General features: G+C 41.7%; 1 protein-coding gene across 1 annotated transcript in view; it reads right to left on the reverse strand.

Moving 5' to 3' along the window:
* Window positions 1-27,557, reverse strand: part of MSH3 (mutS homolog 3) — a 169,237-nt gene that overhangs the window by 64,686 nt on the left and 76,994 nt on the right. Inside the window, exons 13-15 of the mRNA XM_056112463.1 lie at window positions 13,334-13,466; window positions 2,692-2,879; window positions 1,838-2,006 (exon numbers count right to left, since the gene is read on the reverse strand). Of these exons, the coding sequence (XP_055968438.1) occupies window positions 1,838-2,006; window positions 2,692-2,879; window positions 13,334-13,466 (490 nt within the window). The remainder of the gene's footprint in view (window positions 1-1,837; window positions 2,007-2,691; window positions 2,880-13,333; window positions 13,467-27,557) is intronic.

Raw genomic sequence — 27,557 nt, forward strand, 5'->3', positions numbered from 1 at the left:
GAATATTAATAAATATTTAAATAATGATTATCATTTACCACAGTTTATTATTTCAAATCATATACATAACATATTTTGCTAAAAATATGTGAATGTAAATATTTTAAAAATCAAAGTTCGTATCTACTAGAAAAATATCATACCTACTTGTGGGGGGTAGGAAGGGGCGCTTGGCAATGCTCAGGGGTTATTCAGACTTTGCACCCAGGAATCACTCCTGATGGGCTTGGAGGACCATAGGGGGTGCCAAAAACGGCCCCAGAAGCACAAGGACTTAATGCAGAACCCAGCAGCTTGGAGCAGAAAAGTGAACGGACTATGCATTGATCCAGGCCATCAAGTCTGCCGGAGGGGAAAGGGTGTTGCCCCATTCGCCCTCTCCTCTCTGGAAAGAAAGATGGCGGCCACATGGGAGCCTTGTGGACAGCAGGTATGAGCCGGGAGTGTGGGGGCGACTAAAACCTCATGGGAAGGGGGGCGTTTCGGTCCGCCCTTCACGCTCTACCGAGGCCACCAGTTGCCCCCACGAGCGGCTCTCCAGCACGGCCACGACTCCAGAACACAGAAACCAATTTCTTAACTATCTGACTTTCAGTAGAAATACTTCCAGGGTCAATCGGTAAAATAGCAGAAATCCAAAACCAACATTTAATTCTTGAACCCAGCTGTAGAAAGCAAATCACTTCACAATGCTTTTTCAGCATGTCTGATTTGGGGGGGGGGGGGGTAAACTCTAAATAATAGTGGTGAATCTTATTGAAACAATGAATCTAATCAAAGCAGATAGAGTGTTAACTAGAATTCATCTGCCTCACAGGGACGGGGAGGGGTGGGGGTGGGGTTTTATTGGGGTTCTTCAGGGTAAAAAATAAGTATTGGTAAAGGGAAATGTGTTTGATATTTGCATGACTGAGACATAAACCTGAAAGCTTTGTAACCTTTCCCACAGTGATTCAATAAATAAATTAAAAAAAACTGAACCAAGGCTGGTCATGTGCAAGGCAAGAGTCTTTAGCCCTTTGAACTATCTCTTTAGGACCAACCCCCCCCAAATCTACTTTTAAAATGTTGATTAAAAGTTACATCCTACACAAAATAGTCACATATTGATTAATTTGCTATTATAACAGAGGAGTTGTACCTCATAGTATTTCAGTTGGAATCTTTATATTTTAATAAATACAAGATGTAAGAAGGAACATGCTTTAGAACTCAGCAGAGGGCTAGAGAGGAAGATGCACATTTCCAAACATACTTCTTCTTTGTTCTCACTCAGACACTGACATCAAATGTCAAATAGACATGCACACATATCATCTTATGGAACACTCACTAAAAAAATTTCATTTTTATTTTGATTTTTTTTCTTTTGCTTTTTGTTTGGTTGGCAGCTATCCTCCTAAACAATTCCGAAGGAAGCCCTGCCATTTCCTTACTTTGTGATCCAAACAACATGGGTAATAATCTTTGTAACTGCTCACACCCTGTAAGACAGGGATCAAAGACTTACTTCTTTCTCAGGGGGAATTAATTCTGTGAGTTATTGTTCAAAATAATTAAGGGTTTCTATAAAGTAATTTTAACAGTAACATTAAAACACACATAAAATCAGAACACATGATTTTACAGAGACTAACTTCAATAAGCGAAACACTTCTAAAACAATTCCTACCAAAAAAAAGGTATTGTGTTTCCAAGAAATAAATAGAATATCTGGGGAAAAAAAAAGAAAACCCAAACCAATTCTACCCAATCCTCAGATGTTTTTTAAAATTTACAGTTTAATGTAGTTTTTATACTGAAACTAACGCAAAGTAAATGGTATACTCATTATTACCTCCTGTCCTGATACTGTTACATATTGTGCACACGGATTTTTAAGTATTTTCCGAATTTCTTGCAAATGCAATTGGATCTTGTCAGTAACATCTTTAATTTCATCCTTCCTCTTTTTTATTAAAGGAAAATCAGAAAGGTCTTTGAATAATTCAGTTTTATTGCCAGTTCTACAAAATGAAAAAGTGAAAACACACATATTAAGCTTTCATAGTATGAATAAAGACCAAAGGGTTGGAAATCAGGAAAACAACAGTTTTAATTCCAGCTATCATTAAGTAATTGTGGACAAGTTTTTTAATTTCCATGTAGCACATTTATTAATTCTCATGATAAAAATTGACAGATTTCTTTGCTATTTGCCCAACTAGTAAAAATAAATGTAACACGGTCTTAGTTCCTTGTGTGATGATAGTAAAATAATTAACTATTAAGGAAACTTAATAAAACTTAATAATAAACTTAATAAGGAAACTATTAAGGAAAATTTTGCTTCTGCGCACTTTAATACTTTAACACCATCCTTGGATATCCAGCAAATGAATAAGAAGCTATCTGACATCTTTTTTGTGGTTAATCAATTGTTAGTACTTGTTCTGTCTGTACTTTATCTTGTCATCATGTGTTATCTAGAAGAGTAATAAATCTGACCAAGATGATAAAATGTCCACATTTCAAGCAGCAAAGCGTTACTTCCTGCTGCAATACAGAGCTTCTAGTATCCAATACATTTCTGTTTCCCATGCAACATTTACCAGTTACTTCCTAGGGAAGTTTAAGAATCTATACATCAAATGATAGGCACATTCTATTATTTCACTGTTTGAAAGGAATAACTAAAGATCTGCTACTTACTTGGCAGCTTGTTCATTCAGTATCTTTAAGTAATGTTCCACTGGACTAAGGATTTCAGGGATTTCTAAAAGGCACATCTTGAGCAAGTCTGACTGCACATGGGAATTAACAGCAGGTATTAATGCTTGAAATTCTGATTTCATGTAATGAAGGGATTTGACAATCAAGAAGAACTCTTGGGTAGAACACTGAAAATAGAAAAATTCCTCTTATGAAACATAAGATACATGATTTTTTTAAAGATAAATGACCTTTCAATATACTAGCAATATTTTAAAATCTAGTAATCTCTTAAAATTCAGAATAAAGATATTTTATGGTTGGTAATTAAAGTGTCTTTAAGGTTAAGTGTATAATTTAAACAGTTTATAAAATATTTTAAAAACTAAAGAAAATGCTTTGAATCAGGGACAATAAAGTCAATACTTGTATATTTTTTTCTCTTGAAATTACACTAACAAAAACCAGTAATGAAATTCTAATGAACAATGTCAAAAATCTAAAGAACAATCCTGGGTAAGAATCAGCAAGATATAGGCATAATAGAGGGCAAAATTCTCTTCGATATAATACTCTCTAACAAACTGACATAGAAAGATGAATCATCCAAAAAATAATGGCTTGGCAAACTTAATATGCAGTTCATAAAAAGAAAACATCCAAAAAGCACTTGATTAACCTTACACATAACTAGGACAGGCCAATTAAATTCAAGATATCATTTTTCACTTATCAGGATGTTAAAGATAAACAATAACCAAGTTATGCAGGGTGCAAAAAATGGGACACTTTTACGTACCATTAGTAGAGATGTGACTTTTGTTGAAGAGCAATTTTGCATATCTTCACAATAAAAAAGTTTATTACACCCTTTCACTAGGCAATTCTTTTTTAAAGATGTTTTAAAAACATACTTTAAGGTGTAGGAAAAAAAGAAAAGCATAAATGTGCCCTTTCCCCACCACCCTCGGTTACCCCCACACACACACACCCCCCACCCTGCAAGTTTTCAGGTCTTATTCAGCGATGCTCCCCTGAGCTGCTTCCAGCTTGGGAGTTGCTCCTAGAGATGGGGAGAGCTGGGAGTGGGGAAGGGAAACCATGTGAAGCTAGAGAATCTTCTGCATGCAAAGCATGAGGCTCTGGACCTCTGAGCTACCTTCCTGACCCCAGTGGATCTACATCCCTTAAAATATTAAAAAGAGTAAGTAGAAATGAATATCCAGGCTGGAGAGCTAGTACACAGTGCTATAGTACAGGTGGCTGTTTTGCACTCCACAGACTCCAGTTCAAGTACTCAACAATACTTAGCCTAGCACTGCCACATATCACTACTCTGAGCACAGAACCAGGAATGGTCCCTGAGCGTCGCTGGGTATAACACAATGCCACCTCCCAGAAGACTCCCAAAGAAACACATAAGCCCTCATTAGGAAACTCATAAACTTAATATAAAAAATAGCTCTTAAAATTAAAACATCTGTACTGTATATCTAATAAACAAATAGAAAAGCCCCCGATTTCAAACTAAGTTAAACAGATTATTTACGTAACACACTTTATAGACATTTACACAGTAGAATTTCATTGGCGATTCTTTATTATATGCATTTTCTATAAGAATATTAGTAAATTTTCTAGCAGAATACAAATGTAACTTACTCTGTTTACCTCTGAGAGGTAGAGGAATGTTTTATTTTATTGTTTACTTCTTTATAACTGTTCTAATTTTTCTGTTAGGGTGAACTTATTTCACTCAATTTTGAAACTACAGCTAAAGATTATTTTAGAAGGCATATACAATAAGGATAGCCAAGAAAAAGGTCAAAACAACACCACTAAAGTTACACCACTAAATGAAAAAGTTCTAATTGACTTAGAAGACTAAAGATATTTGGATCTTAAATTTGCCAAGAGAAAAAGTAAGATTCAAACTGAATTGTATCAAAAATCCTAGAAAGACTCAGGAACTGGTGGAACCAATTATTTTTGGAAGTGGAAGGCAGTGCAGGGAGAGAAAATAACTGTTTGAAAGTGTGTGTGTGTGTGTGTGTGTGTGTGTGTGTGTGTGTGTGTGTGTTTAAACTGATTTAGATTCTTTGGCTTTAACAATATTATTAACAATGGTTCTCATAAGCACTTAAATCCCTCAATTCCCTGTTCCTCTTCAAGTCATATGTTAATGACTAATTTTATTCTTTGGTTAGTGTAAAACACAGGGCATCTGTACCAGGTTCAAGCACAGTGAAGCAAAAGCAAGGATTACAAGAATGGGTAATACCAGAGGGGCTAGAGGATAAGACAGGGAGGAATAAAGGACTACAGTGGAGGGAAGATCAAATGGGAGGATGAGGTGGTGCTAAAATCTGGTAAAGTGTTTTCTATGTATAGTACAACAGTACAGTAAAACACAATGCAAAAGCATTTACTTTTAAAGCAACTCTTGGAGAGGCAGATTGGTGGGTGGGAGGCAAGGGGTTGGGGAAACTGACAGAGGGAAGTGGGCACTCCTGAAGAGACTGGTGTTCAAACAATGTATGCCTGAAACCCGATTATGAATAACTGTAATTTCATGGTGACTACTAAAAAAAGAAATAAAGAAAAAAAGGTCGAGAGGGACCAAAGTGGGTAGGGCATCTGCCTTGCTCATCTTGCCTTGCATACTGGGGACCAGGGTTCAATCCCTGGCACCCCAATACACCGCCAGGAGTAACAGAGACAGGTGTAACCCCTGAGAATCACTGGGGTATTTCCCCCACACCCACCTCCCCAAAAAAGGGCTGGAGCAATAGCACAGAGGGTAGGGCGTTTTCCTTGTACGTGGCCAACCCAAGTTCAATTCCCAGCATTCCTTATGGTCCCCTGAGCACTGCCAGGAGTGATTTCTGAGTGCAAAGCCAGGAGTAACTCCTGAGCATTGCCGGTGTGACCCAAAAAGCAAAAAAAAAAAAAAAAAAAAAAAAGGTTGGAAATAGGATGCTGGGATTCCCAGCTCTTCCCAGGCATTGTTAGCTCCCAAAGCACTGTCAGGAGACTGAGTGCCCAGGGAATCTCATAAGACCAAGAGAAAAAAATTCTAAATTCTAAATATATTATAGCAAGACCTTACCCAATAGATTGACTAGCACTGCAGCACTTTCCTTCCGTTGTTGATCAATTTGCTCCAGCAGGCACCAGTAACGTCTCCATTGTGAGAATTGTTGTTACTGTTTTTGGCATATTGAATAAGCCACAAGGATCTTGCCAGGCTCTGCCATGCGGGCGGGATACTCTCAGTAGCTTGCCGGGCTCTCCAAGAGGGATGGAGGAATTGAACCCGGATAGGCCACATGCAAGGCAAATGCCCTACCCGACTAGTGGAAAAATTTTTTTAAATAAGTGGATGACCTTCTTTACTCTACAGTTCACTTTATATTTTAAAAGTAAAAGTCGGGGGTATGGTGCCGCCAGCAGGTCAATCTGTACCTGTGAGGCGAGTGCATCAGCAGCCTGATGGCACCGTCAGGCCTTCTGATACCCCAAAATTGCTGCTCTGCCTTTGGCCAGACCCCAAAAACTTGGGGCAAAGTTTACTAAGAAAGTAAACAGACAAAAGTTAGGTATGTGGGAAAAACACCCACAAACCTCCGGCTCAGCTGTATAAGTGGAGGCATAGCCTCTCTGGTTCTTGATTGAACTGTTTAATGGCCATGATCCCAGAGACTCAGAAACAAATCTCGGAACCCAAAGGCTTTTGGCAGAAATGCGTCCTGTTCCTGCAGTACGTTACTGGGGCTGGGCCACTCCAGGTAGGAATAGGTTTCGTGCCTTGGCCTGTTCTCCTTGGAGGCCCAGTAACCGCTGTCCTCCAGAGGCCACTGGACAGTCAGGTTTGGGCCTGCAGTGACGAGACACACAGGGCCTCACCAGATGGGGGGTGGAACTGGCCCTTTCCTCCCCATCCCAGTAAGACCCCGAGTAGCTGCCTACAAATGGCCTCTCTGGCTCCTGATCAAGCTGATTGATGGTCATGATCCCAGAGACTCAGAAACAAATACTGAAACCCAGCGGCTTTTGGCAGAAATGTATCTGGACCACATACACGGCCATGGCTCCAGAGGCAAAAGGTCTTAATCCAGAGCCTGAAAGCTTGCAGCAGAAAAGTGAATGGACCATGCGTTAAACTATAGCACCATGCCTCCCCGGAAGGGAAAGGATGTTGCTCCCTTCTACCTTTCTCCCCCCCGCAGCAAGGTGGCTGCCCTGCCTCAGAGCTTATTGGAAAGCCAGGTATGAGCCAGTGGTGACGGGGCAACTGCACTCTCACGGGAAAGGGGATGGTACCGGCTCGTCCTTTATGCCCTACAGAGGTCACAAGTTGCCCCCCACGAGCGGCTCTCTGGCACAGCCATGGCTCCAGAGGCAAAAGGACTTAATCCAGAGCCCGGCAGCTTGTGGCAGAAAAATGAATGGGCCATACGTTAAACTATGGCGTCATGCCTCCCTGGGAGAGAAAGGGTGTTGCTCCCTTCCGCCTTTCTCCCCCCTGGCAGCAAGGTGGCTGCTGCCTCGGAGCTTATAGGAAAGCCAGGTATGAGCCAGCAGTGATGGGACAACTGCAGTCTCATGGGAAGAGGGGCCCGTCCTTCACGCCCTACCAAGGTCACGAGTTGCCTCCCACAAGCGGTTCTCCGGTACAGCCATGGCTCCAGAGGTAAAAGGACTTAATCCAGAGCCTGGCAGCTTGCAGCAGAAAAGTGAATGGACCATGCGTTAAACTATGGTGCCAGGCCTCCCTGGGAGGAAAGGGTGTTGCTCCCTTCCGCCTTTTCTCCCTCCCCCACCTCTGGGCTTATAGGAAAGCCAGGTATGAGCCAGAGGTGACAGGGCAACTGCAGTTTCATGGGAAGGGGGGCGGTACCGGCTCATCCTTCACACCCTACCGAGGTCCTGATTTACCCACCATGAGCGGCTCTCAGGCACAACCATAACACCAGACGCACAGAAACCAATCTCTAAATTATCTGGCTCTTTGCAGAAATCCAAAATTGCGTGGCCACAATGGCGGTTGTGGGGGGAAATTCTAAACAATAATGGTACATCTTTTGTCAAAATGATAAATGTAATCAATGTAGAGAAGAGTTAAGTAGAAATCATCTGCCTCACAGGCATTGGGTGGGGTGGGAGGCGGGTATATTAGGGTTCTTGGTGGTGAAATGTGAGTACTGGTGAAGGGAGAGGTGTTTGATCATTGTATGACCTAGACTTAAACCTGAAAGCTTAGTATCTTTTCCCACAGTGATTCAATAAATAAATATAAAATGAAAAATAAATAAAAGTGAAAAAAAAAGTAAGGTGGAGTTCATGCCCAATTCAATCAGCTAATCTGTGGCTGAATAAATGGCAGTACTCCTACATAAAAAAAAAAGTAAAAGTCAACTATACAGTCCTTTTTTGTGCAATTTTTTTTTTTTTTTTTTTTTTTTTTTTTTTTTTGCTTTTTAGGTCACACCTGGAGACACTCTTATGTTACTCCTGGCTCTGCACTCAGGAATTACTGCTGGATGTGCTCAGGGGACTATATGGGATGCCAGGGATCCAACCCGGGTCAGCCGTGTGCAAGGTAAATGCTCTACCTGCTGCACTATAGCTCCGACCCCCTACACTGTCCTCCCTATTTTATTGTGTAATGAAATGCAAAGACCAAAACAATCAACCAACAAAACAATCAACCAATAAATATCTCAATAAAAATTTAACTTAAAAAGAAAATGAAAGCCAAATATCTAGAGTGAACAAAGCCCAGGTAAGCAAAAGAAAACTTTTTTAAGCAAACAGTAAAATCCCAATTAAATTGAAATCTTCAGTACAAATGCTGCAACCATGAAATAAACAAGACAAAATGAATATCATTTTTTAAAAGGAAAAGTCAGAGAACAAGAAAATAAATCCTTGGTAATTCAGCTATGATATTAGAAAATTTTAAAAGTAGAAGGCAAAGATGACAAAAATTTCCAAACGTTAAAGCAAAAGAAACATCCAAGAGATTTGTTCAGTTCCAGTAATAACAGCCTATAAACTTTATTAGACAAGTGTTGCTAAATGGTCCATTCAAACAAAAGTCAGGAACTAAAACCAAACATCCTCCATATTCAACAAAAAAATTTTAATAAGAAGGTCTTATACTCTGAGAGGTAAGGAAGGGAATGGGTTTTCATGCTCAGATAAGATACAAAACTGAAGCAGCAACAGAAGAAGAGTGAAAACCACAAGTGCTTTGCAATCAAGTCCTAGGTGCCTAAGGAGGGTTATTTTCATGTTTCTAAAGCAAAACCGCTCAATGGAGCTGCCAGAAAGCTGAGGGTCAGTAAAATGGAGCTGCTCGTATTCAACCCCATTTCCAGCAACAAATCTCTCTGGAGGACGCAGGTCTGAGAAAGAACAGCAAACAGGGGACAAGTGTGGCAAGCATCCCACTTAGGTTGAATTCTGGGCACTACATGTTCCCCCCAAGCCAAGCGAGGGTAGCCGTGGAGACCCCAACACTGCTAGGTTGGCTTGAATGTTCTCAGAATCACAGGACCTGCGCAGTGTAGCATCCTCAGGCCCTTGCACATCACCACTAGCCTGACTGGCCAAGAGTCACCCGTGTGGATGCTGGGCCTACCGAGCACCACACTCAAAAACATATAAAAAAAACTTCTCTGGAGAAGAACCTTGTACCTGAAGGCCAAGGACAGAGACAGGACTGGAACTCTAGCTTAAACTCCAGGCTGAAAATGTGGTCTGGGGCTTCCACCAACCTGGTTAAGAAACTTCTTGCCTACAAAATTCTGGAAATAGTCTTCTTCCAGTATTACTCAGTACTATAATCCTTTAAATGTATCCGCCAACCTTAGCAGTTATGCATCACTTTCTCACAAATGAGTTCTTGAGCAAAGTTAATTTGAAGTTTTACTACCAAAAGGAACGTTTATTTTATTTCAGGGCTGGCCCACTTGATATCCTCTATTATTATCATTATAAAAATACCTAACTTGTGCCTATTCCGTGACAATTTCTACACAGCCATATGGCCTAGGTTTAACATTTTCACAACATTCCAAGAGTGTTCCTTACCATTTTCTGAGTTTCACATAATTGGCACTGACTGTTCCCATGATCTCTCTCACCATTTGGTTCCAAGAGCAGACGCTTATTTAGAGTAAGTTAATGATAAAGAACAGTCCTGTGTTTGGTGATGTGCTCAGCTAAACTAATCTTTAAAAATCTGGTTTAAAGCACGTAGAATTCCTAAAATTGGTTTGTTACCAAATCATTTCTAATCTTCACTTTTTAAACCCATTTTTAGAAACATATTTTGTGCAAACATTAAAACAGCAATTAAAATGGCTTTAAAGTGAGTCCAGAGGCTTTAGTATATTTCAAAACTCCAAACTAAAAATCATTCTTGGAGCTGGAGTGATAGTACAATAAAGTGTTTGACCGGCATGTGGTTGACGCAAGTTGATACATATGGGCCCCCTGGGGAACCAACAGAAATGATTCCTGAGCACAGAGCAAGGAATAGTAAGCCCTGAGCACAACCAGGTAAGGCACTGAAACTAAAAAAATAAAAATAAAGAAGTCATTCTTCTCAGAATGACTACTGGTTACTTTTATTTATTTGTTTGTTTTTGAACCACACCTGTGCACTGTTATCAGGACTTACTCCTGGCTCTGCACTCAGGGATAACTTAGGGTACAGGGAACCACATATAGTGCCAGGGTAGAATCCGGTTAGCTGCAGCAAGGAAGTGTCTTATTTGGTGTACTATCTCTCTAGCCCCTATCTGTCTTCTTTTAAAATTAATTGATTCACTATGGTAGAATCTAAACAAAACTAAAAGGCCTGCGAACCAGCTCAACAGACTGAGCACTATTTCTGCATGCTGGAGGTCTGGGTCAATCCCTGAACAACATCCCATGTACCAATAGAATGACTCCTAAGAACAAGCTGGAGTAGCCCCGAGCTCCAGCAGGTGCGGGTCCAAACCAAATAAACACATAAACAAATTAATAAAAATTTTAAAACTTTCAAATACATTATTTCAAACAATAGGTAGTTCGAGATATTGAGGTGGCGGGGAGACACGGTGAGCGGGATCTAAAAATACAAACCTCTGATCATAAAACAAGTCAGTTCTGTGAGATAACACACAGCATGATGACTAAAGTTAGTAACCCTATATGCTCTGTACTTGAAAGTTGTAAGTGCAGATCATAAAAGTTTTCAACACACAAAAATCAAACACCTCTGAAGTAAATCTGGCAATAAATACTAACTAGAACGGGTAGGGCGTTCGCCTTACAAGCGGCCAACATGGCCGACCCGAGTTTGATTCCTCCGCCCCTCTCAGAGAGCCCGGCAAGCTACCGAGAGTATTCGATATGCCAGACACAGTAACAACAAAGTCTCCAATGGAGACGTTACTGGGCCCGCTCGAGCAAATCGACGCTCAACGGGAGGGCAAAAGAAGAAAAGAAAGAAAAGAATTACTATGATGAACGTCTCTCAAATTACATATATACTGTGTCATTCTATAGTATATATAGAAGTAGTGTGTTAGTGACAATGATAACACAATTTTTGAAATTCATATTTTACTTTGAAAGATAAACAAATGCAAACTTAAAGCCTTATAAATATCAGCTGAGCATAATAGCAATTATAGGATCACATAATGGCATAATAGCAGCATTAAATGATATTGTCAACTTATTAGTAAAGATACTTTGACATCATTCTTTCAATCGGAATTAAAAATGTTTTGTTACTATTTTGACTTGAAAAAAATTATATGGCAGTAAACCCTTTAAAATAATAAAGGATTGCTTCAAAGCAAGTACTGGAAGATCTGTTGCTTGATAAAAGATAATAAGCACTAATTAATAAAATTTTTGTAGTGTTTTACCTGTTTCAGAAATCTTTCACATTAAACAGTGTTTCTAGTAATAACTTCAAGACCTTGAATATCATGCTTATCAATCTCTTACAAATACAAATTTAGAAATGATTTGACATCTCTATAACCTCTGAAAAGTCAATCATAAAAGTCTTAACTATCTGCACAGCCTCTATTACAGGCAACTAATCCCACAGCATAACTAAGTAACAGTAAAGGAGACCACTGACCACAGAATGAGCTCAAATATTTCTTCCCTAAGGATTAGTATTCCCAACTCTAGCCTGTTCTTTGTTTTCAATTTTAGCTGAAGCATATGGAACAGTTACATAAGCACTCTTGGGCACTGCAAGTATTCTCAGAATAGTGTATCACTCTTGTATAGCTTTATGGGAGAAAAGGTCTTTAAAAATATATAAAGCCTGGGGCTGGTGAGACAGTACAGTGGGTAGAGCGTTTGCTTTGCATGCGGGAGACCTGGGTCAAATCAACACACCCTATATGGTCCTTCAAGACCCTCCAGGAGTGATTCCTGAACTCAGAGCCTGGACGAAGCCCTGAGGATCACTGGGTATGACCCAGAATCCAAAACCAAAAAACCCGCTCAATAAATGATGTAAAGACTAATGAAAAATTGGTCACAACTAAGACTTGGGCAAAAAATTGATTCTATAAGAAAAGTATTGGGAGCCAGAGAGGTAACAGAGAGGGTAGGGTGCTTGCCTTGCACATGGCCAACTGGGTTTGATCTCCGACACCCCATATGGTCCCCCGAGTACCACTAGGAGTGATCCCTGAGCACAGAGCCAGGAATAAGCCCTGAGTACCACTAGGTGTGCCCCTGCTCCCCGCCCCAAATACACAACCAGGTAGCAACAAAGGGCCAATGGCAATATAATGGGAAAACTGACCCACACAACTGAGTTGTGGGGGGTGTTGATTGAAAGTGATGGACATTGGGATCTTTGGGGGAGGGAAGTGGGTATAGTGGTGATGGGTGCGGTGTTGGAATTACATGTAAAAGGTACTGTTATTAACAGTATTGTAAACCACGGAATCTCAATACATTGTTTTTAAAAAACTTAGGTTTTTCACGCACATTTGTATCTAAACTTATTTGCATATAAGGATTGACACAAACAATACCTCCCTGATTTTTCCACTGTTTAAGTCAAATAAAAAGCTGTTCCATGGTTAAAAGAAATAGACTTCTTTTTAAAAGTCTCAAGTCTGAGCACCTTGAAAATGAAAAATGAGACTATCCATATTTTACAGTATAAGGGCCTCTATGTGTTGGAGTGGTTAATAGGAATGAGAATTATTTTTACAATAAAAAAATGAAAATAACTAATTTATGCCACTAAAACTTTTTGGGGAGTTGGGTCACACCCAGAGATGCTCAGGGGTTACTCCTGACTGTACTACTCAGGAATTACCCCTGGCGGTCCTTGGGGGACCATGCGGGATGCCAGTATCGAACCCTGATTAGCAGAGTACAAGGCAAATGTATTACTCGCTGTACTACCACTCTGGCCCCTATGCCACTAAAATTTCTGAGGATTCATTCCGCATGACCTGCAAGACTTTACAAACATAAATAATAATTACACAATAAGCACAGTGTCAATAAGATTCTGAACTGTGTTCCACTAATGTCTTGTGCCCTCATGCTGAAGAGTATTCCTGGCGGTTTATGGATTGATTTCTCCCACACTTACTTTTTTGTGGTAGATGCTACTGAGTCCTCTCTCTATGTCAGGCAGTTTCCGTAGATGATTTTCTATCTGACCAAACACACTCGATTCCGAATGGAGAACTTCAGATACAGCATCAAGACGAACATTTATTTCCCTGTTGAGAATAGAGGAATAACTGAGAGAATGACCAAGCCCCTTTTAGACCTGGCCCCTAAATGTCTGCATTGAGAACTTGCACATCTGCTTTGCCTCGCTTTGCTAACAGCATGCTGAGAAGCAAGGGGCAATCTGTGAGCCACATGTTGACTGTCAGCCTCGGTCCGGGAGTAAAGCAGAAAACGCTGCACTCCCACATCCACATGCCAAGAGGATTTTACATAAGTGAGAAGTAAATTTTACCCTAAACCGCTGAGAATAAAGATTTATTTGCTACAGCTGCTGTCATTCTCTTGGCTGTAAGAGCTGTACAATGGCCAACTTCACTTTCTATTCTGATAGAAATAACTGAGCACCTCAATCAAAGCAATTCAAATGAATTATTAATCAACTGCTTCAGTAAAAAATATGGGTGAACTGATCAACTGTTTCACTGAAATGGGATTAGGCATCCTGACAGCGATAAAAGTATGGAAAATAAAACATGAGGCAGAATAGGAGATCAGATTTATCAGTGGCTACACCTTAACAGATGGACCATTTGGAAAAAATGTTGGGGTTCTGTCAACCTAAAGTAAAAAACTAGATGGTCCATCTAGTACCTATAAACATCAAAAGCCTATACACTATGCCCTCATTCACAGTTGTTGGGATTGTCATCTCGTTCAACCTCTATGGAAAAGGTGTACTTCTCGAAATAGTAAGACTCCCATATGTTCCAATATTACTCACCCACAAACACAAAAACATTAATTTGAAAGGCTATCTGCACACCTACATTCACTGCAGTGCTTACTATTAATAGCCAAGATATGGAAACAACACAAATGCTCAATCATGGATGTATGTATCAAAAAAGCTGTGGTGTTTATACACAATGTAATACTTTGCATCTGAAAGGATAAAACATGCATTTGGGGGCTACATGGATGGAACTAGAGGTATCGTGCCGAGTAAAGTGGAGTCAAACGGGACAGATATGGCATGATCACTCTCATAGTGGGATTTAAAGTTACATAGTAAGGGAGTAACAAATGGCCAAGGACAATAAAACCATAGAGCTAGTCCACAGACTTGAGTTTGTGGGGTAGTGTGGGTGTGTAGGAGGGTGTTGAACAGGAGGAATCTTTGGGACTTTGATGGAGGGCAGTCGGTACTTCAGTGGTGGGTGTGGTATTCAAAGGATGTATGCATGAAAGCATCACTAATAGTACTGTAAATCACAGTACCTCAGTCATGTTTTTTTAAAGCCTATACAACTAGGAATAATGTCTATATTTTGATAATAATGGCATAAAGGTTCATACTAGTAAACATATCTAAAAGACTACAGGGCCTCAATCAATGCTTGAATGCACACATGAATAAACAAACATAGATAAACATAAGCTTTCTGGGAGGAAAGGTGAGTGAAGACACTACATACACATTTGTCTATCAAAAATATATAATTTATATCTCTGATAAACAAATGTCTATCTTCACTGATGTGAAGAGGCAAAGCTTCTACCAAAATTCTGCAAAGGTGATTGTTGAAATGAGCCCTCGCAATGATGTATTTTTATCTGAACTATCCTGTAAAATTTGGTCTATTCATCACTCAGACACATCATAAGACACTTAATACCCATCATCCATGATTGCTGCACCATATTTTATAGGGTTCAAATATGGTTTGAACCTGGGAACACCTACAAGAGTGAGTAGAGGCCGCCCCAAAAAGCTTCTATCCCTCTCGGAGAGCCTGGAAAGCTACTGACAGTATTCCGCCTGCACAGCAGAGCCTGGCAAGCTATCCGTTGTGTATTCAATATGCCAAAACCAGTAATTACAATGGGTCTCATTCCCCTGACCCTGAATGAGTCACCAAGATGGCAGCATTGAGAAGGACGAGGAAGGAGAGGCTGATAAAATCTCAAGGCCGAACTAGGCTGCCAAAACGAAGAAAGACAAAAATGATTGTCTGTACTTTCAATGCAAGTACGCTGGGATCAGATGCATCCATCGAGGAACCTGATGGTACAAGCGCAAAAGATCAAGCATGACATCATCGGTCTGACCAAGACAAGAAGGCATCAATCACATCACGCCATTTTCAACACTGGAGAAGAACTGTTCCTTGGAACATGAAATAAAAGAGGCGTCGGAGGTGTCGGTGTCCTTGTCAACAGGAACTTGACCATGAGCATTGATTCATTCGAATGCCTAACAACCCGAATCGGACGATTACACTTGAATAGATGTGGCTCACTATCAGCAGTTTCTATCTTTGTTGTCTACACACCAACATCCAATTATGATGAAGGAGAAATTGAGAAGTTCTACATGGAGCTGGAGAAGTTCTATAAAGAAGACCACACCTTCTACAAGACCATTGCTGGTGATTTTAATGCCAAGATAGGACCGAGAAGATCAGCTGAAAAACTCTACATTGGGACCCATGGCCTAGAATAGAACAAACAGGGTGAAAGACTGTCTCAGTACATCATGTCGACCAAGACCATGTATGGTAACTCACAGTTCCAGAAGGTCGAATCTAAACGTTGGACATGGGAGTCTCCCAGAGGATGGTTCCGCAATGAAATTGACCACATCAATTTGCCTGACCAATGTCGCTGTTGTCCCAAAACTCCAAACAGTATCGGACCACCGTCTCCTTCGTGCAAATGCTACTTCACAGGTAAAGGTAAAGGCCCTCCCGTTGATCGTCGATTTGCTCGAGCGGGCCCAGTAACGTCTCCATTGGAGACTTTGTTGTTACTGTGTCTGGCATATTGAATACTCTCGGTAGCTTGCCGGGCTCTCCGAGAGGGGAGGAGGAATCGAACTCGGGTCGGCCATGTTGGCCGCTTGTAAGGCGAACGCCCTACCCGCTGGGGGAAAAGGGCTGCAAAGTTTAAGAAGAGAATTCCAAGAGCGACCACCAACTGGGAACTCTTTGGCACTATTGCTGCAACATAGGAAGATGCCGTCATTGACAACATTGACAAGGAATACGATCAACTAGTTCAGCACCTCCATGATTGTGCGAGGAATGCCAAGAGAGAGATAGCCACAAAAAAATTCCTGTCTTAGAAAACTCTTGAGCTTATTCGCCAATGTGGTTTGGCACATGCCCCAGGCAACTGCAAGCAAACATCTGACCTCGCAAAGCAGTGCAGAGATGCGATAAAGGAAGACCTCAAAGAGAGAAGAGAAGTGCTGGTAGATGCGGCAGAAGCCGGGAAAAGCATTCGTAATGCCCACCTGTCCTTCGCCAACTACAAGACCAAGATGACTGTCCTCCGATGTCCTGATGGATCTATAACATCTTCCAGAAGGGCAATGAAGAAGATTGTCCATGACTTCTAGTCAGATCTCTTTGATAGCCATGTACACCTGCCCACATAGCAAATTCTGCAGGATAGATATGTCATTCCCAAAATTCTCCCTTCAGAAATCTGACACGCCATCTTGTTGGTAAAGAAACGAACAACACCTGGCCCAGACAAGGTCAGACCTGAACACCTGAACAACCTGCTGTCTTTACTCATCAATATGCTGGCTTGGCTCTTCACACACTATGTGTCTGAATGCAAGGTTTGTCCCAGTGGAAAACAAGCAGGACTGTATTACTGTACAAGAAAGGAGACATCCACGACACTGGCATATATCGCCCGATCTGCCTATTGTCTGTCATCTACAAGCTGTTCACTCGAGTCATCCTGAATAGGACTGGCAGGACACTAGATGAAGGACAACCATGCAAGCAAGCCAGTTTCTGAAAAGGATTCAGCACGATTGACCATATCTACATGATAACCAAGTTCATTGAGGTTTCTCGGTAGTTCAAGATGCCACTCTGTCTAGCGTTCATTGATTTAAAGAAGGCCTTTGATTCTGTTGAGACGGAAGTGGTCATTGAAGACTTAGCCAATCAGGGCATTCAAACTCAATACATCAGGATCCTCTGTGAGCTGTATTACAGATTCACTACCAGGATCTCACCATTCTACAAAGAAGTGATCATTGATGTCAAGAGAACAGTTCGGCAGGGTGATACCATTTCACTGAAACTCTCCAGTGCCACCTTCGAGAATGTCATGCGACGAATGGAATGGGAAGAAATGGGAATGAAGATAGATGGTCGGCAACTACACCACCTCCACTTTGCTGATGACATCATTCTAATAACACCAAACATTAGCCAAGCGGCACAAATGCTGGCTGACTTTGATCGTAAGTGTGGAAAGGTCAGTCTGCAGCTGAATCTCACAAAGACAATGTTTAAGAGAACAGTTTTGTTTCTGATGTTCCATTCGCTCTCAACGAACGACCATCTCCCAATGCAACAGTTATGTGTACCTAGGTCGAGAAGTTAACACGACAAATGACCTGGCACCTGAGTTGCGCAGGAGGAAGAGAGCAGCTTGGAACGCTTTCAAGAGCATCAAAGAAATAGCTAAGAGGACAAAGAACCTCCAGCTCTGGGCACATCTCTTTGATTCCACTGTTCTTCCTGCATTAACATACACCTCAGAGACCTGGGCCCTACAAAAACAGAATGAGAACGTGGGTCTACCAAAGAGGAATCGAAAGAGTTATGCTTGGAGTATCCCGTTTCACTCAAACGAGAGAAAGAATCTGGAGTTCCGACCTCCACTGATGGTCAAGAATCAGGGACGCTGTCTCGTTTGCCAAGGCGTCAAAAATCAGATGGGCTGGACACGTAATGAGATTTGGAGACAACCTCTAGACTAGAGCTGTTACGGACTGGACTCCACATGACGTCAAAAGATCATGTGGCCACCCACCTACAGGATGGTCAGACTTCTTCGTCAAGACCCTGAACGATCAGTTTGAGGTTCTTTGTGTTCCTAGAATGAACAGATGCCATTGGGCTACACTAGCACATGACAGGGACAAGTGGAGACGTTACTGGCGTCCGCTCGAGCAAATCAATGATTAATGGGAAGTCAAGTGATCAAGTGATCATCATTCAGATACGAATGTTGTCTCATTTTTATTCCATTTGCTTTACCATTAAGTAACGTCTCCTTTGGATGAAGCGTCCAAAGGAGACGTTACTGGGCCCGCTCGAGCAAATCGACGATCAACGGGAGGGCCTTTACCTTTAAGGAGCTGGAGCGATAGCACAGCGGGTAGGGCGTCTGCCTTGCATGCGGCCAACATGGCCGACCCGAGTTCGATTCCTCCGCCCCTCTCGGAGAGCCCCGCAAGCTACCGAGAGTATCGATATGCCAGACACAGTAACAACAAAGTCTCCAATGGAGACGTTACTGGGCCCGCTCGAGCAAATCGACGATCAACGGGAGGGCCTTTACTTTTTTACTTTGCTTTACCATAGTAGAACAGAGCTTAATCAAGTGACCTCTTAAATCCATCTAATCCTCTGCATCTCTACTACCACTAAGCCTACTAAGAAATACTCCTAACAAAGATTACTAAAAAGTAGCCTTCCAGCTTTCCTCCTCAGGTTCACTTCTGTCCTCTTTTTAAACCCAATCTCTACGCAGGCTACTGCCAGAGTGAATTTCCTAGAATCCAAATCTATTCATGTCCTTCCTTTATGGACTTAGAAATGACATAGGTTCAAATCCAGAATCCTTAACTAATCTATGAGACAAATGATTTCTGCATACTTCTCATGTTTCACTTTATATCATCTGTTACTCTTCTTACCCTAAATTCCAGGATCTTCATCCAACATCCTGATCAGTCCAATTTCTCTGACATTAAGACTTTCCCCTTTTCTGCTAATCTGTCCTGAAACACTCTTTTCCTCTTTCCTATCATATACCAGCGCCATCTTTTTGGGCAAACTCCTACTGACCCCTCCCAAGAAGGTTTTCAAAAATTCACTAGAGCAGACGTTATCCTTTGCTACCCTTCCCAAACTACACTCTATTTTCCTTTCACAGTGGAAATCATAACTGTATTTTCTTCTTTACGTCTTTCTCACTAGACCAGTGTTTTCCAGTGGAGGTGTCATATGATCCCCTGTTGAACCCCAGGATATTCAACAAGTGAAACTCATGTGAAAGACGGAGGGGGCATAGTACAAAATTAAGTAGAATAGGGGGCCACAGGAAGAAAACAAGGTCAGAAGGGGGCCAGAGTGAAAATAGGTTGAGAAACACTGCAGAAAAACAAACATTCAATGAGAACAGGGGGCACTTCTTTATTCCCAGAATTCCAAAATCACAATCAAGATTCAAATTACATTCATCCCAATTAAACACCAAAGACAAAATATAAAGTAAGGCAAGATGAGAATTTTTTTAATGGTTAAATATTTTTTTGCATAGGATTTGTTGTGAATAAAACAAATCAATGTTTTACCCTAACGTTTACCAAAGTGCTATACAAATATAGCTTCATTTTAATAACTCCTGCATAAATGAAAGATTATACCAATTGAAAGAGACTAAATTGATGCTACAGATGGTATGAGGACACATAAAATAATCCCTTCTGTGAACATATAAAACAGCCTACAAAGATGGCTACTCACACACAAAATAAAAGACTGTCTGAGATATGGAAAGATAAAAGCCAAAGAGATTAATAAAAACCTAAATCATATTCATGAAGTCTACCAGAAGATTTTAAAAAATAGATATAAAGCTATAAATTCCTTCGAAAAAGACTGAAAAGATTGTGCTATATTGGTTTGCCATCTGGGGAAATACAAAGGTAGAAGGGTTTAATTTGAAGTCCAATGCAGGAAAAACTTAAGTACATGTTCATGATGTATCATTTTGGTTTTGACCCAGCCTTCATTTTCAGGATAGCTCACGAGTTAAAATCTTAGGTTGGGAAGGCAGGTAAATCTCAGATCCAGTCCAGTCTAACATTTACCAGTCATTTAGCCTTGCCCCAGCTCCTTCATCTATAAAATCCAACAACTAGTTCGCTTACCGGTACCACAATGCCTCCTGAACACCACCAGAGTGACTCCTGACCCCAAGCAGTCCTCCACCCCCGAAAAGAATGTCACAGGAACTTACATATATTTAACACAGGCAGAGAGATGAAACCATGGGTGACACTATGTACCACACACTTCTCATCTCTGTAGCAGGTAGAATTTTACTTTTTTATCCTTTAAGAATCAGAATGCAAAATAAGTTTTTAAAAAGACTTTTTGTTTTGTTTTGGAGACACACAGGTGGTGCTCAGGGCTTACACCCGACTCTATGCTCAGGGATCACTCAGAGTTGTGCTTGGGGGGTTATGCTGCAATGCTAGTAGGGATTGAACCATGGTCTGCTATGTGCAAGGTAAGTACCTTATCCCCTGTAGTATCTTTCTGCCTCCCATAAAAAAAAAAGACTTTTAATTAAGTTTTATTTTTTAAAAATAAAATGCTTGTATACCATAAAATTGTTTAAAAATGAGTTTGAAAACTTGGTAAAATAACCTCGATAAAACAGCATACTAAACCAGTGGAATAGAGAACAGTTATTGTGGTTAAATTACTCAGAGATTTGGAGAGTTTATAAAGAAAATATAAGAAATAGCACTGAGATGACAATAAAGACATCATTCCAAAATGCCCTATTGCACTCTACAGTCAATCTTACACGATAAATTTTAAATGGATAAATAGAAGCCACCTGAGTTATTTCATGACAACAAAAAGCATTGGACTCTTGAGTTGCTGGGGGGGGACAAAACACTCTTCTTTACCACCAAAGATGCAAGGACAAAATGTGGGTGGCACTGGAGTCCTTCACATTTGCAGGTGAACTGACTGATGACGCATCTGTTGTGTGAGAACGTCAATCAAAAACACAGGGCATGACCTTCTGCTACTGTCTCTATAAAAATATATGGAGAGTTTGTACCTGCAAGTTGCTATTTGTGCAGAAACATCTTATGAATCCTAATATAACATTATTTGGAAGGAAAAAGTACAATATAAACTGCTGAGAAGAGGTTGGTTTTCTTATTTGTTCTGACTTCCTTTTTCATTTTTTCCTTGTGCTATGCTCAGGGCATACTTCTGGCTCAGTGCTAAATCCTGGTAGTGCTTCAGGAGACCATACACAGTGCTGGGAGTTAATTCTTCAAGGCAAGCACCTTACCCACTGTGCTACCTCTCAAACCCATGTTTTAAATCTTTACTGAAGTTTTGTTATAAAATACAGCTGCTTGTTTCACTCGGGGAGCCCCAGAGGAGGATGAGTAAGAGCCCGCCCCAAGGGTCCCAGTCCCGGCAGCCAAAAACCTCCAGAACTCAACCGCCACACACTCACGGCAGCTCTCCACACACTCGGGCTGAGCTTCACCCATGAATGAACACCCCAGAAAACCCAGGTATGCGGGACTCTGATGGAGAACTCTGGGTTTAGAAGGACAGGAAACAGAGATCCTCTACCCATATCCTCCTGTCTCTGGCAACTCAGCAGTCATGCCCATAAACCACCTCTGGCTGGCACCAGATAATCTCGTCATTGGCCACCATCCAGATGGCATGTCCTTCTCTCCAGGAAGGGACCATAACATGACACTTGCCAAAGGACCCGTGCCATGGGACCCACGCCAGCCTGTTCCACTCAGGGCTCCCCAGAGAGGGGATGGCTGAGAGCCGTCCCCACCCCAAGGGACCCAACCCCAGCAGCTGAAAACCTGCAGAACTCAACCGACACCATGCGGTTCCACTCTCCATACACTCAAGCCGAGCCTCACTCATGAGTGAACCTATTCCTGGACACTTCATAGGACACACCTTACCCAGACTCCAAGAGTACTGCACCACATTATATGGAGTTCAGAGTAGTAGGCAACAAATCTTAGAGACATATATATGTATTTTTTACAGACATATATATATAAATATTATATTATATTTATATATATGGGCTGGAGCAATAGCACAGCGGTAGGGCGTTTGCCTTTCACGCAGCCAACATGGCCGACCCGAGTTCGATTCCTCCGCCCCTCTCGGAGAGCCCGGCAAGCTACCGAGAGTATCTCGCCCGCACGGCAGAGCCTGGCAAGCTCCCTGTGACGTATTCGATATGCCAGACACAGTAACAACAAAGTCTCCAATGGAAACGTTACTGGGCCCGCTCGAGCAAATCCATGATCAACGGGAAGGCCTTTACTTTATTTATATATATATAAAACGTATATATATTTATATATATATAAAACGTCTCCATTTTGAGACTTGTTGTTACTGTGTTTGACATATTGAATACATCATGGGTAGCTTGCCAGGCTTTGCCGTGCGGGCGAGATACTCTCGGTAGCTTTCCAGGCTCTCCAAGAGGGGCAGACGAATCAAACCCAGCTTGGCCGGGCCGGCCGCGTGCAAGGCAAATGCCCTACTGCTGAGCTATCGCTCTAGCCTATATATATATATATATATGCAAGCACAAAAGGCTCAACCTTTAAAACACGATGTCCTATTGAAGGGCTTAATGGCCCCTGGGTGATATAAAACAATCTTCACACTCTTTTTTCTCTAAGGATATTTTTTGGTACCATTTTCAGCAGTTTTTCATAACAAACAATACAAAATATATTATTTCGGTTATGCTTTGGTACAGGGATTGGGATTTGGAATGGAAACATCTGAAATATATTGGTGGGACTGGTGTCTGAATATTAAATGTAATCAAATATTTTGAACTGTAGCACTCTCCTCCCGTTGTTCATCGATTTGCCGAATATCTGAGAGTACCCCTGCCCCACAGCAAGAAAAAAAAAGAAAGAGAGAGAGAAAATTGAAGTTAGGCATTAACACAATAGTCATGTAAATATGGCAAAATCAATGATCTAAATAGCTTCCTAGTAGAAATACGAGAGGGCTACAATTACTTCTATTTACCTAGCTTCTTCTTTCATATACATTATTTGTTCATTCACTTAAAAACAACTAAGTGCTTATAAAGTGCCAACTGCAGAGGTAGCATAAGACATAGTGTGAGAGTACGGCTGTAGGAACTCTAAAGCTAATCATGTCAGTAATGCAGAGAACGCAGCAGTTATGAGTTTGTCCTGAGAGGAATAGCAGCCGAAAGCTAATGTCTCCATTAAGAACAGTGGCAGATGACTGATCACAGTTTCAGAAGATGTCAAGGAAGAAAAATTAAGCAAATTATGACTGATTAGATGAAGCAGGTAGGTAGCGGAAAGTATGTTTGGATAAGGAGATCTTCTATGAAAACTTCTACAAATATACACAAAGCCTCACAGACCACAGAAGGTGGTTTTTTTTTTTTTAATAAAATTACATTCTGAAGAGCAAGTGCTAATATTTCTCTTGCTGCAAGATGCATTTTCTCGGGGATATGGTGCCGCCAGCAGGTCATTCTGTACCTATGAGGTGAGTGCATCAGCAGCCTCATAGCACCTTCAGACATCTGGATATCCCAAAATTGCTGCTGTGCCTTTGGCTAGACCCCAAAAACTCGGGGCAAAGTTTACCAAGAAAGTAAACGGCCAAAAGTTAGGTATGTGGGAGACACATCCACAAACCACCTCCCGCTCAGCTATCTAATTGAAGATATGGCCTTTTTGGTTCCTGATCGAAATGCTTAACGGCCATGATCCCAGAGACTCAGAAATAAATCTCGAAACCCAATGGCTTTTGGCAGAAATGCGTCTGGTCCCTGCAGTAGGTTACTGGCGCCGGGCCACCCCAGGTGGGAATAGGTTTCATGCCTTGGCCTGTTCCCCCTGGAGGCCACTGGACAGATAGGTTTGGGCCCGTAGTGATGAGACATGGGGGGCCTCATAGGATGGGGGTGGAGCAGGCCCTTTCCATCCCGTCCCAACGAGACCCTGATTTCATCACCCATGAACAGCTTCTCTGGCTCCTGATCAAGCTGCTTAACGGTCATGATCCCAGAGACTCAGAAACAAATCTCCAAACCCAGTGGCTTTTGGCAGAACTGCATCCAGACCCCGCAGTAGGTTACTGTCGTGCCAGGCAAGGGGGACAGGGTGCTGTCCCTCTGCCTGCTCCCCCTTGGTCGCTCCATGGTGACCATCCACCAGAAGCCATTGGACAGTCAGGTTTGTGTCCGCAGTGACGAGACACACGGGGCCTCATGGGGTAGGGGTGGAGCCCGTTTTCCTCCCCATCCCAACAAGACCCTGAATCACCACCCACGGATGGCCTCTCTGGCTCCTAATCAAGCTGCTTAACGGCCATGATCCCAGAGACTCAGGAACAAATTTTGGAACCCAGCAGGTTTGGGCAGAAATTCCTCCACATTTAATTGTTAAATTTTGGAATTTCAAAACCGTACAGCCACTACTGCAGCTGTGCAACATCATATGTTATTCATAACCAGCAATAGAACACAAATTGTCTACTGTTGCCTTTTCAGCAGATCTGAGTGTTGGGGTAAAATCCCAAATAATAATGGTGGGTCTGCTGTCAAAATATTGAATGTAATCAAAACAGAGATAGAGTAATGTGGAAATCATCTGCCTCACAGGTAGGGGGACTATATGGGATGGGAGTATACTGGGGTTTTTGGGTGTGGTACGGGTGTTTCATTGTATGACTGAGACTTAAACCCGAAAGCTTTGTAACTTCTCTCATAGTGATTCAGTAAATAAAATTTAAAAAGATGAAAAAAAAAAAAACTAAGGTGGAGTTCATGCCCAATTCAACCAGCCTAATCAGTGGCTGAATAAATAGAAGTACTCCTATATTAAATAAATAAATAAATAAATAAATAAATAAAAGATGCATTTTCTCCTTGCGGTGCTGGGAATCAAGCCCATGCAAAGGAAATATTCTACTACTGAGCTACACCCCTAGATCTTCTAGTACACATAGGTGTTATTATCAGTTATTTTTATGGAGGCATTGTAGGATAATACTGGTTTTTCATTTCTCCCTGGTCTCAGGGAGCTTAGGCTTATTGGGTTACAGCATTGACAGTGCTCCCAAAGCACTGCCATGCCTCTGGGTTTAACCTTTAACTTCTCTGTGCTCTGCTTCCCCAACCAGTTAATCAGGTATTTCCCCTAAGCAGTACCAGTGACTTGTAAAGTCAAATTCCTCAGAAATCTCTGATTTTGTATTTGTAAATGAAATACTGCTTTTCTCCTTCTCTTATGTCGTTTTGCACAGTTTACTTCAGAGCAATGTCCTTTTTTTATCGACACAGGGAGACAGTTGATGCTATGCTTTTGTAACTTGGGAGTTAATTGACTCAGAATATATTCACTCCTGGGCATCTGTCTTCTTGACTTAAGCCTCAGTTGCCCTTAGTTCCCAGCATCCCAAAAGCTAGGTCCTGACAAGGAACTGGATGGACCCAGGGTAAGCTGTGAGCTATCCTAGCTTTGAAATGGGTGCGGCCAAGAGCCATAACACTTATATAAGTGTCACGGATGAATTTTGTCATGATCCAAGGAGTAACAACTAGATTAGGACCCTGCTAGGGTTAGGAAAGACTAATCTGGCGTAAGCATTGTAGTCTGGGATCTATGGCAACATGTCCCCAGGAGAGCCACCCTACAAGCTTAATATATCTCTGACTGTCTCCACACAAAACGACTAATATTATTAAGAAGTAGAATAAAGATGAATGTTTAAATAGTTGTTGGACTAAGGAAAGGAGAAACACACCCCTTGGTGGTATTTCACCCTTGAGCAGATCTCCTGGCTCCAGGAGATCTTTGTCTTAGAAGAGCTTCCCTGGGAAGGAAGAGCTTCCATATGTTGATTGTGCTACCCCCACCTGGGTGTAATTGCGACCCACAATTCTTGGAGGTTGGGGTACACCAAGGTTGCGTGAAGGAGCGCGGGAGAGACTAGCATGGGGGATAGGAGGAGAAGGGAATGAGGGGCAGTGTGAGACAGGAATGGGGAGCTTAGTGAGACTGGAACAGGTGCATGGGGGGAGTGGAATAAACGGCAACTGATCACCAACCAGCCTGGCGGCCCTGCTCCCTCCTTCATGTGTCTGTTGGCAGTGTCTACAGGCCAAGATTGGGAAGCAGCTCATGGCCACCGAATGCACATGGTGGGCAAGAGAGATCACACCACCGCTGCTGCTCACTTATTTATTTTGTGATTACACAGGCATTGTGGCTGGGCTGGAGCGATAGCACAGCAGGTGAGGCGTTTGCCTTGCATGCCACCAACCTGAGTTCAATTCCTCCACCCTTCTCGGAGAGCCCGGAAGCTACTGAGAGTATCTCACTCGCACTGCAAAGCCTGGCAAGCTCCCTGTGACATATTCGATATGCCAAAAATAGTAACAAATCTCACAATCTGTTGTGAGACATTACTGATGCCCACTCGAGTAAATCGATGAACAACAGGAGGACAGCGGTACAGTGCTACAGGCATTGTGGCTAATAACAGTATAAAATATTAGCGGATACTTGTGCTACTCCACCACCACCAGTGTACATATACCACCACCACTGACCCAAGTTACCTTCTCCTGTCCCTCCCTGCTGCCCCTTTGCTGCCACAGTTCTCTATTCTGTTGGCAGTACCTCAAGATTTGCTTCCATGAGAGACTGTCTAATCCCTTGCTTTATTTCTTTGTGCACTGCATGAGTGAAATCATCTGGTATCTGTCTTTTACTTTTGGACTTACTTCTTCACTAAGCTTGGCACTTTCCAACTCCATCCAAGGAGTAGCAAACTGCAAGATTCCTCTTTTCTCATAGCTGAGCAATACTCCACTGTGTATATATACCAAAATTTCTTCATCTGTTGCTGGGCACTTAGGCTGTTTCCATATTGTGGTCATCAAAAATAATGTTGCAATGAACACATATGTCTATATCACTATGAATTAATGTTTTAGCACACTAAGTTAACTGTGGATAGATGCCCAGAAATGAGATTGCGGGATGATATGGAAGTTCAATGCTTTAGTTTTAAGAAATCTCCAAGTCATTAACCATAATGCTGAACCAGACAACAATCCCACCAAAAGGGAATGAGAATGCCTTTTTCATTATACCTGTACCAGCACTGATTGTTTCTGGACTTTTGATATAGGTCATTCTCACAGGTATGGTGATATCTCATTGTCATACTGATATACACTGCACTGATAAACAGTGATGATCAACAGTTTTTAATATCCCTGTT

Source organism: Sorex fumeus, unplaced genomic scaffold, assembly GCF_029834395.1.
Source record: "Sorex fumeus unplaced genomic scaffold, SorFum_2.1 ptg000018l, whole genome shotgun sequence".
NCBI classification, from domain to species: domain Eukaryota; kingdom Metazoa; phylum Chordata; class Mammalia; order Eulipotyphla; family Soricidae; genus Sorex; species Sorex fumeus.